The sequence below is a fragment of the Cyrtonyx montezumae genome, unplaced genomic scaffold (assembly GCF_038088225.1).
Source record: "Cyrtonyx montezumae isolate F1298 unplaced genomic scaffold, pur_monq_1.0 scaffold_2, whole genome shotgun sequence".
Lineage (NCBI taxonomy): Eukaryota > Metazoa > Chordata > Aves > Galliformes > Odontophoridae > Cyrtonyx > Cyrtonyx montezumae.
Window position 1 is genome coordinate 12,608,891 of NW_027071936.1, and position 12,279 is coordinate 12,621,169.

Sequence of the window (12,279 nt, forward strand, 5' to 3'; positions counted from 1 at the left end):
AGAAAAAAACGTAATTACTTATTAAAATGCAACGTCAAATTTCCATCACTTCATTAATAAGCGCTCCCATGAGATTTTACATAACGAAAACACAATCTGACTCATCCAGTAGGTGAAGCTGTACCTGCAATCATGTTGTCAGCTCTATCAATCCTCCGGAGCACTTGTTCAACCAGTCCCACTTCCGTGCACACTTGTAGATTGCGTATACTTTTTTTCAAGATGGCTGTAAACATGCTCCACACCTCAGCCTGACAGGAGACGTCACATTTATCCAACAACTCTACCATGCAGGTAATGCCCTCTCCTTCTTGGATTATGAAGTTCATTTCCAAGTCAAATTGGCCTCCAACAAGCTTTCAGACAAAATGTTTAAAAAAGAAAAAAGGAAAAAAAAAGTGAAAATATAATTCCACAACTGAAGTTATTAATTCTGCAAGAAGAAAACTGCCAAAAATATAAGTTAAAAGAATACAGCAAGGTCAGTATCAATATACCAAGACATATTTTTCCTCTGCTTCGAGGTCTGCTGGGAAACTTCAACAGAAGGTACACCTTAGGCATCAGTAACTATCAGGCAATTGCTGCACGAGAACTCCCAGGTGAGTTAACAACACGGATGTCCTGAGCTGTTACACACATCTGAGACGTGAACAGACCATATGAGTATTTCAAGACAGGTGAGCAAGATCAGCTAGGATCGCTTAAACAGCCCAGAGTGGCCCTAAAGCCTTTCCTCTGTATGTACCTAACACTCCTAAAATCCGTGGGCTACTCTAGCAGAAAGAACCTGAGGCACACCAGAAAAACTGCTAGACATAATCACTTAAGAGTCATTCCTGATATATGAAATGAAGCTGGTTAAGTACTAACTGCCAGTTTCATTAGTAGTTGGAGGTACTAAAAGGAAGTAAAGCCTAGCTATATTTGGATGAATGTGAAACTTCATCACTCTTTAAAGACTATGCTTTGGCCTAGGCACTTAAATCCTGTGATATTTCAGGTCACCCAGATGCAGGCTTCGTTTGAACATACACCAACCAACCAATTGTAACCTACTTCATTCTGTTTTGTTTTCTACTCAATAAAATAAAAATTCTAGCAGAAACAAAGATAGCTGATATTAGCCTAGATCTACCCAAATCTCTCCACATTTCAAACACATCTTGTAGGTTATAACTATAATTACCTTAAAAAACATGCCGTACTTGCCTATTACATTAAAGCACAGAAAGTGGAATTCAATTAGAATTGACTCCAACTCAAAACTCATGATCAGAAGTGTATCACCTCCTCAGTTCAACGAGTTTGTCAAGTAAAAGACATAACTTCTATCATATATCGTGTTCCTTTGATCATTAACACCCTAAGTAAGTTCACTTGCCAAAATAACACCACGTCAAACTGCCCCAAAACACTAAGTTGTTTCCATCTTAGCCCCAACAACCTCTCTCCGCTAGGCAGGAGCTGAAGATAAACTTATGCAACAGAACAGAATATATGCTCTTCATTAACTACTGAAATTACCATACATTTTCCTCAAGTGACTAAATCTTGTCACTCTGAAGAAGCAATCTTTGGTCTTCTGGACATAAATCAGTAGTGCCAAGCATCACAAGAAGCAGAGAAAGTTACCAGTTCTATGGCAGAACAGACAATGTCTCATGGTAACCATTTCTAAATAGTAATTTACACTCCTCCGTTTTCTCCTCCCTTGGTCACAAAAAATAATTATGCAATTTCTTACTAGATGTGTTCTTAATATTCAGGAAACCACAGGAACTGAATGGGGAGACTTAAATTACATTCCCAGCTTCTCTATATCAACTCATCCTGTCAAATCACTCAAAACATATCTATCAAGTCATTAGCATACCCCAAGCCTCACTTTTCCCCTTCCTTCAGAAGCGGCAGGGGCCTACCTCAAGCACTGCAAGGTAGCATTCCAGGGTCTTAAAAAAGATAAAGAGAATGGATTGGAGCAGAAGTATCACAAAACAAATGCAAAGAAAAATGTAAATGCTGCTTTAATAACTGAAAAATATGCGTGAAACACACAAAACCAATTGCTAGCATCACACTTTGTTTTATACTGAATGTATCATGCTCTACAAAACAGAGCTATTACTGAAGAAGCCCGTCTCTCTCTCTCACAATCAAGGTGAGAAACAAAGACTATAATGTTCAGTTGCTCTGCATGCAGAATGCCATAAATTCTAGCCATGAAACACCTGCTAATTCTGAACAACAAATTCAACTCTTTATGTGCTTGGTTTTAACTAACCAGCCAACCATCAATTTTCATACCAAAACCATATACAACTGGAAGAGGTGACCTTACCTTCACCCTATAGTCTACACCACCGATTTTTCACTTTTGGCTAGGTACACTATTATCAGTAACCACCCATCCAGGAAGCTGTCAAATCAGGTTTCCAATCTAATCTGCAAAAATAAGCATTTCAGCAAGTGCATCCCAGAAATAATATGCGATGGAAGAAATAATTACTATTTTAACATCTCCTTTAAGGGAAAATGAGGACAAAAATATTGATGGAGAAAGCAATATACTGAAGGCACAGCACAGTTGATGTACTGTATGTATGCATACCCATTAGATACACATAAGCACACGCACACCACAGTATGTCATATTAACCCTTTCTAATGGTGATTTGAAACTGATCAACCTTCAAAACACAAATTTGTTTCCAACGACAGGGATCATAATCCAGGTCCATGCATTGGCTAGTTATTATCTGAGCTGCAGTAATGGCTGTGCACAGCAAAATGTAATCTTCCCAAATGTCACAGTAAGTTATGAATATCTGAGCAGCTTAATGCACCTTACTAGCCATGAAGTGTGAGAATGTAATCTTATTACCTTTTTATGGTTGTATTTTTTTGAATAATGTAGCCTTTGAACTGATGTATAGTCTTTCCTTGCACTTTAGCGTGATTTGGTCTCTAATGTCGCACAGTACATTTTTCAAAATTCTCCAATTCAACGTATTTTAAGTCTTAGGCTGAGCTGCATAAACAATCTTTATAGCAACCTACAGGGTGGCATAACATTTTCTTTCTCTGGCCTGTAGCTTAAGTGTAAACCTACAGCAGTGGTTTTAAAGTGCAGTATACAAAGTACTCATCAAACACATCTTGACAAATTTTACATTTTGCCATTAATATTTACCTTATATATATATATGTGTGTGTGTGTGTGTATATACATATATATGTATATATAAACTAAACTAGCTAAAGATTTTCAATAAAATGTTTCTAGGTATAGCTGACTGAAAACAGCAATTTTTATCTACATCTTCAAACAAACCAAACGTCTCTTTCCTATGAACCCTTCACCTAAACTGAAATGGGAGATCCAAGACATAAAACGGGATGTTGCACCTTTTAAGCGAGCAGTATACACACTGAAGTATGCTGAAAATCACCAAAAAAATACAAACTCTACTTGAGATCTGCACAAGATCACGATTGAGGCTATGAACCTGATTCCAAGTGATTATGAAATACAAAATATTTCAAAAGCTTGCAAGAAAATGTAAAAAAGCATTTAACATGCTATAAAAGGGAAGAAAAAATAATTCCAAGAAGATAATCACTTTCTCCTTCTTTGTGAATATCCTAAAAATGGTTATATTTGGGACAACTACAGAGCTGGATATTCATAATCCTACCCCAAATCTCTAAAGACGACTTAATACTTCTACAGAGCGTCCTCTTCCTCATGGTTAGCAAATAAGCTATACAAAAAGACAAATATTTGTTTTGCTCTCGAAAGTCAGGAGAAAGCACCTATTAATCTATTAAGTTTGTTTTGTAATCTCAGAACTGTTTCTTTAGTACGTCCAAATAAGAGGTGTAAACGACAAATAACCACTGGATAAAGCTGATCCCAGGAAAAGAAAAAAGAAAACAAACCGTCAATAGTTAAATAGAAGGACAATCTTATCTCAACAGAAATCTTAGAATTTATGCTTGAAAATGAATTGATACGCTTGAAATTGAAAACAAGACATGAAGATAGGCTCATTTGAACCACTGTGCTTACAATTAACAGTAAGAAGCAGTGAGTCTTCTGTGTCTACATCCACTCTTTTATCCCCCACCCAAGTAATAACCTCCATCCCTTTACAGATATTCAGAAGCTCAAAACAAATGGATTCATGATTAGAAACGCGTTTAAGACTTGGGAGACTGAGGACACACAATGAACAGTAGAAATCAACACTGCTGATACAGATCCTGGGTGTGCTAAAGTGGGTTCTGGTTCGGAAACGCCTCTACAGACCAGAAGAAACAGCTGGGGAAGAAGAAATAGTACATGCTCATTTCCAGCAATCCATTCTCTGCCTCTCACTTCCTCCTCCTTCCGCACTTCTTCACTACACTACACTTCAAGGCAAGAACGTATGAAAATACAAAATACTAAATGAAATTATTCTAGTAAACTGTGTTGACATTTTGGATCATTATATCAAACAGTGACATCGGCAAGAAAGTCAAGACAGAGAAGTCATGACAAATAGGTCTCTTCACCAGAGAGGAGACAGCGAGGAAAGGAAGAACTGAGGAAGCTTGGCTGTACACTATCCTGTGCTCAATGCGCAGCTACTGTATCAATAAAAATGCAATCCAAGTAGGCAAAGAACGAAGAACCGTGGGGAAGATCCGTTCATGAAAGGCAAGGTCATAACCAACCATAAGATGCAGGTGATCTAAAACCATTTGACACCCTGAGCAGCAGCTCAGAGTTTAAAATAACACCACAACAAATTTGCAAGTGAAATGCAACTCTTCCTCAGAAACAGGATTCTACTTCAGCCTCTTCCAGGAGCCTCCTCTACACTTTGCTTCAACTCTGGACTTGCTCAAAAAGCAAACGTATTTCTTGGGGGAAAAAAAAAAATAAACTTTTCTGATGCCACGCCAGGCTGAAGACATCAGCTCCCTCCCACCCAACAGTCACGCTCAAACAAATGTATACATAGTAAATGTCTCACAGCAATACTACATCACTATCATTTCTATTTGTTATTTACATTAAATGCTCTGTATTAACTTTTTTTTTTTACCCAGCTTCTCCTTTGGAAAGATGCTTAAAAATAAACTGAAGCGCACTAAAGGTGTGAAGAGACTGCTACTGCCACCTAACGTTGGACCCAGCACTTTTTTTTTTAAAAGAGATTTCCTCAGGACAGTTTAACTCTCTCAGCTGAAATAAATACAAAAAAAGCACGATTCTTATCCCCATAGGTAGAACACATCTCAGGATCTTTATGGTAGTTATGTTTACCTATGTTTTCCCCTTCCCAGAGAAGGAGAAAAGAAGCTCTAAAAGGCAGCCATGCTGCAACCAATTACGCTCTATTTGTTGAAGCTAATAATCTTCTATTTTCACTCTGCTTGCAAGCATTTTTACATCCAAGTAGTCCACTAATACAACGTACTCCATTCCAAGCACACAGTTGAACGCCTAAGGCAAACAGAACACTACAAGGACAAAACAGTTCTATGCAATGCTTGTAACATATAAATGGGAGGGTACTGTAAAATTCAAATTTTATACATTTTGTATTTAAATCTTTAAAGTGTGTAGCAAAAAAAAATCTCCCTCTTAGAAGGGAGAACAATCAATCCATGTTTTAAGTGAAATGATCAGCAAAATTCAAATTCCTCCTAGAAAAAAAAAAAAAGAAAAAGGAAAAGAAAAAGAAAAAAAATCCCCCAGGTAGCCAACCCCACTCTGGCACAGACCAGAGAATGGGTTTGCCCAGCCTACCTGCAAGGCCATTTAACAGGGTCAGCTACAGTGGGGCTTAATCGTTTTGGAGAATAAATGTAGAGAGGGTGCGGAAGCGACTCTTCCACGGGCTTTTGTTCTGAGCAGAGCACTGACGAGGCAATGCTATTGCACACTTAATTCTGCATTCCTGAGGAAACCAATGATTATGAAGCTGACTTCTTGCAAACCAATTTCAAGACAGAATTAGCTTGTAATATACCCTGCAGAGTGGCTAAAGACATATTTAGTAAACCTGTCAGTTTTCCAAGTTTGGTTTATAGATCTCAAAAGATGTTAGAGTCAACATTGACTGTATCTACTTCCATATGAAATTAATCTTTCCAGCTTTTCTATTAGCAGCATTAAATTTTGCTTGTTACAATTTTCTTCCCAATGCACCTGAACCTGCGATGTTGTTTAAGATACACAAGAAAGATATAACTCCAAGAGATGGTTTAATAACATGCAAATTTGCAGCTCTATACAGGAAATGAAATACCTTGAATTTTACATCACATCAGATACATATATGGATTGAAAGTAAATAAATCATTTAAACCATGATACAGAGAACCTTTTCAAATTTGCATTTATCTACAGTAAATACTGTCATGTTCTTTAATAGCTTGCTAGTGCAATCTTAGCAAACTAATGATTTATGGTTGCGACATTTTAAAAATCAGAAATCTGTCATTTTATGACAGCCAGTAGAAGAAAGTCTGCTCGAGTTACTATACTCTGAATTTAAAACTCAAAGACACAAAACAAATAGTGAAGCACTGTACCATGCCATCCACGTCATGATCCCTGCGCTTCCCTTCCTACCAACACCTCTATAAGTTATCTACCATTTTTGTTTTAGTTTATCGAAACGCTGAAAAAATATTTACTTTCTTTAAAATCTCGGTCCAGATAGATAATTTCAGATGTAGCACTTCAGTTTTTGGCAAGACTAGAAACAATACCCATCAACAAACAAAAACAATCCACTGTTTGCTTAGAAAAAAGTATTAAAGCCTACCTCAGATGCACAGGTCATGTCCTTCTAAGGAGTGCAAAAGATGAGCAATTAATCGCATGATATGAACCACCACCAAGTCCAAAGAAAAGTCCAAAGACACCTGGGTGTTATGTGGAGGCACTCTGCCTGTGCCTCCCTGTAACACCCATAATGGACTCCAGAAAAACAAACAAACAAACCAATGTAACAGTGACACCACGCCTTACTCCTTCACCTAACTTTTCATTTAAGTAGGATGTCAACTTTTAATACTTGCAAAGTTCTAAGAACAATGTAACAATGCAATGCCGGAGTACAACAAGGTTACGAGCTCTAAGAAACACATTTGGATGTATTTTACAAGCTGACAGGGACATGAGGATAACAAGCAAGGGGTGAAAGGCTACAGGAACAACGGAAATCAAGGAAACAGTGTAAAGCAGAAGATGTTCAGAACACAGAATTGTTGAACAGCAAGAAACAGCTTTATCAGAGGAGTAAACTGAAGCTCAAAAAGCCAAAAGAGAATCAAGGACCAAGAGAATAATCTGTTTACCTCTAAAGCTCTGATAGATTTTAACAGCTTTCACAAGAGTTCAGGATTTCCTCTCCTATGGAAAGCTGCAATCTTCATGTAGCACGTAAGAAACAAACGTATGCCAGCTCCTCAACAGCCATCACATTTCATAGCTCAGCAGAAGAACAGCGCATTTCAGCACAGTTAAAGACAATGGATTACAAATTACACAGAAACCAAGAACTGGGCACATCTGCTTCTGTCATTTCTGATAGTGTTTTGATTCAGAACAGCTGGAAAACACCACACCTGCCTTCTCAGAACTGGCAAAGACTGTCTGCCACAGCTGAAGCAGGGATGGGTAGGATTCTGGATGCAAGAAAAAGTTCCACAGCAAAGAGAAACAAGAGCCACGATGGATTCAGACAATCAGATGGGCAATTCAGGTCTGGAATCCTCAGTTAGCCACCATTTGCCACATCACGTCTGCTCCTGCTTTCCTTCTCGTACAGAAGCTTCTAGTTTACCCTAAGTCTCTTCCCCACCTCTATTTGTCTCTGTCCCTTATCTCACCACGTAAGTAATGACTGAATGGAAATTTTCTCCAAGGAAAAGATAGAAAAGAAAGCATAGTATTACTAATACTTAAAAACAAAGAACCAAAACAAACTAAAAAAAGAAACGAAAAAGAAAGATTACTGATGTTGCACTTAATCTCACTGCTGACTACAAACATGCCCTCCTCTTTTTCCAATTAAAATCTCCCAACTCTTCTCCAGCAAGTGTTTTTTCTAACAAACTCCAACTACTTCAACACAAACTCAGCAGTTCACCTAAAATTCTGACAACAGTACTAATGGAATTCTCAGCATTTCTTCATCATCAACACCATATCACGTATCCAGACTTCAAAGGCAAAAAGGTTTGATCTGGAATTGCTATACTCGAAAGAATTCAAGAACTCAAAAGGATGCTTCAGTATCTTTTATCTTTACCCTTTATCTTCCCCTCGCAAATCTGTTATTCAAAACTCAATTATCATCTACGAGTGATAGTACACAACCTGAAAAAAGCTATATCCAAATAGCATGGGAGTACGCTACATGGTTTTCCTTAGACTACCATTTTCCCTGTGTAAAGTGGGATTAACTGAACAATAAAATCCTGCTTCAGTGAGACAATGAATTAAAGAACATCTGCCTTTATGAAAAGCTATTCAACTTGAACATTGAGTACCACTACACAAGGAGGTGTTAAATGAAAACAAACAGCATAATTTTCAATGAAATCTTTTATTCTATATTCAAGTTATATGTTTGTTTGTTCCTCTTTGTGCTTCTTGGTAATGGCCACTGTGGTCCTATATAATTTCCTTCAAATTCTTTCAATAGTAGAAGCCCACAAGAGAAGTACAAGAAACCAGTTCCCTATTTCTGTAACTTAGCACATCAAAGATGTGGCATCTATCACAGGCATGAATTCTTGCACCACACGGGTAACTACAGAACTTACAAATGGGGAAGGAAAATTAACACAATCCCCAAAGATCTTTGCAAATGGGTGAAGTCTTCAGTCAACAAATACACATAAGTAGATGAAGTACCTTCATGTCATCAGACATCTTGATTTAAATGTCAAACCTGAAGAGTTTGGAAGCCTCTAAGCTGTTTTGATTTCTTTTCTTCTGCGGGCACATGATCTCTAAAGCTTCGCTGACCAAATTCAACTCTACCTGAAGATCTCAGGCATTCCTTAACATTTATCAAATCAAGGTCTTAGTCACAGTATTTTCCTGTGGCTTCCCACACAATCTCAGTATTTACTTAGAAGAGAAATACTTCTGGATATGACAGAAAAAGCAAATACCATAATAATAATAATAATAATAAAGTTGAAGCAAGAACCTCTGATTTTAATGGAACAACCTGATCAGAGGATAAACCATGGCCTCTTAGGTATGAAACAAAAGACTAACATGAGCAACTTTGGAGAATAAAGCCAAAAGGACACTGCTAATTACTGGCTGCCTTAGCAGAACTGCTGGTATAGATCTAACTCTTCTGGGTAGCTCTCCACGCCTCTCAAGCAGAAAGCCAACTCCACAGCAGTAATTGTACCTATGTGAGATTCAGTTACCATTGAAATAATACGTCTATTTCTGCGACGTGCCTATCCACATCCAGTAACTTATTTCTTTCACACTGCAACTACAGCTCACAGTATTTGTAGTTTTTCACTCACATGTTTCTGCGCAGAAAACAAATGTTAAGAAAACAGTCATTTGATCAGTGGTCTATTTCTGCTGCACATTTAGACTTCAAGAAATTCTTCCCTTAGCCAAGACAAACACAAAACATGGAGAGCTTCCTGAAGCATTCAATTCCACAGTATTTTCCCACCACTCTGGAAGAAAAAGCATGTATGGAGTGGGAGGGAATGCTGCTAGCTGAAATTGCGACATTTTTGGCCGCTTATCACTGATCGTATTATAAACTTGTCAAAGTTAACAACCCTGGCTTCCTGGCAGACTACCCAGGACACACACAAAGACCAGCCCAGTTTGTGGATTCCTTAGCAACATGCACAGTGAAACTGTAGTCCCTAGAGCTTCCAGGTTCCCAGTCCAGCCAGGTACTCTGCAACCTTTGAGTCCAAGCTGCTGACTGCTCCATAGAGGAAGCACGGGAGGTGAAAAAATATCTGTGTTTCAATGTCATTAGGGATCTGTGAGATAGGCTGACACAATCATGGAAGTATTCCCTTACAGTGTCTTCCCTGGCAGACTGACAGCATACATTTCTCCTCAAGAGAAACTTCACCAGTCAGAGAAGAACGATGCATCCACGATTAGATTCAATATAGCATTCTGAAATTAAATGAAAATAACTCATTCAAGGCTCTTACTTAGTTGAAGCTTGATTTCTATACTTTAACAAGTGTTGTTGTGTAAGAAGACGTTAGCAAAAGTGCTTTTTTAATGAAGATTTAAAACACTTAAAAGGAAACCAACGACAAATACGAGTAATTCAGCACACAAAAGCACAAGTCAAACTCAAGCTATCCAACCCTGCTACCTAGCTCTTCCACACAGGTCATCAGCCAAGGCTCCTAACTCTGCAGCTCAAGAAATCTGAAATGTGACAACTGGAAAAACTGAAAAAGTAATTGCTATACCGTAAAGATGTAAAAAGAGAAAATGTTAAACACATTTCATGTTATTTCCCCCCCACCTTTTTCTTTTTTTAAATTAACCAGTATTCATAAGAGCCTTCATCCTATACCCCAGTTCCTCTAAAACCTTAAGCAAGTGATTACGCTTCCATTGATAACACCAAATTAGGATACTTCATTAAAAAAAAAAGAACAAAAGAGAAAGCCCAATGTCCAGTGAGCAGCCATTTTACTCTAATCTCCTCCTCTTCACTGGCTGTATTTTCCCCACCTTCCTTCTCAAACTGTACAGCCTTGAAAAATGGCACCGGAGCATGTAACACCTTGAGTCCTTCTCTCTGCCTTACTGGCTAAGTGCTTAACGCTGCTCTCAAGCCACACTGTCCTGTGTTGCTTTGATAAACTGCTGGCATAAGGCACAGGAAAGAAGTAAACAAATCAAACTAATGAAACTTGCACAGAAATACATCAGTTAAGAGAACACGCCAATTTATATTAGTAGCAGGAAACACTGCAAAGGAAACTTGCACAGAGCTGTATGAGAAAATCTGAAGGAAATACAGCAGCACAAAAAGGATGAAAATCTAAACAGGCAAAGGATAAATACATTTTCAGAAAATTAATTTTAAACAAGAAAAATAAAGTTGAAAACTATCTCTTGTATAAATTAGCACCAAATCAATCTTCCTAATGGTGAGCAAGGATGTCAGGGCTGTCTTTACAACACAGGTCAAAATAATTCTCTAACAGGTATTTTGCGTATTAAATCAAGATGTTGTCAGTATTTCATTCTTTTTTTTTTTTCTTTTAGAAAGATAGCAACGCTTAACACTGCGTTCTTACTTGCAAGTCAGAGCCACGAGAACCTGCTGTTACACAAAAACAAGACCGATGAGCATCATCTCATGGGCATTCGAGGTAACAGGTTCTACACAGGAAAAAAAAAGGACCCCAAAGCAAACAAAATGTGAATTGTACAAGCAGAACTTCTAACTTTCAGATGTTTAGATGTGAAAATAAGGCACAAATGAAACACTTCTCAAAAATTAGTCACTGAAATTGCATCTGAGGGGACTTTCATTGCATTCACAACAACAAAACAAAAACAAACACTGAGGTATTAATGCACTTAAAATACTCTACAAGCACAACCGCATACATACAATTACCCTCAGCCTCAAGAATCCACTGGGGTTGGTAAAACGAGTCTTGAAAAAACACACTGAGAATGGTATCAACAGAACTCCACCCCTTCAGGCCAACAGTTAGAAAAAAAACAAGAGTTCAATTGTATACTTGTGTTTGTTTCTCTTCTTCAACTTTACAGTAGTCATTGAGATTCTAATAGACAGTTCACATCCATTCCTGTAGACTGTAGCAGGCTAAAACATAACTTGTTAAAAACAGTGTTATGCATTACTTGGAGTACTTAATATTCAACAACAGTTTCCCCTGTGACCTGAAATTTTACCCAGTAATAGCAATACCTCAGAGGGAACATCCCTATTGAGCTGTCTACGAGTTCAGGTTACAAAGACACTCTCCCTGTTGTAGCACGTAGCATTTTGATCTTTCTTCAGGTAACTGAAAAGTTTATCATAAAAACATTACAGTTGCATTCAAAAAATATTACAATCAGTAAAATAAAACATGACAGAAAGAACAACTACAAGCACATACAGTGGCACTACCACAAAAATTCTAACAATGAAGTAAATGAGCTCTCAACGAGAAGATACAGTAGATCTCTGGTTCACCTGGAGTAACATTAGCGGCCGCTCCAGA

General features: G+C 37.9%; 1 protein-coding gene across 4 annotated transcripts in view; it reads right to left on the reverse strand.

Annotated features, from left to right (window-relative positions):
- LRBA (LPS responsive beige-like anchor protein) overlaps nucleotides 1–12,279 on the reverse strand; it is a 363,630-nt gene that overhangs the window by 329,294 nt on the left and 22,057 nt on the right. For all 4 annotated transcript variants that reach the window (XM_065736365.1, XM_065736363.1, XM_065736364.1 and 1 more), the window contains exon 3: nucleotides 125–356. In XM_065736365.1, the coding sequence (XP_065592437.1) occupies nucleotides 125–356 (232 nt within the window). The remainder of the gene's footprint in view (nucleotides 1–124; nucleotides 357–12,279) is intronic.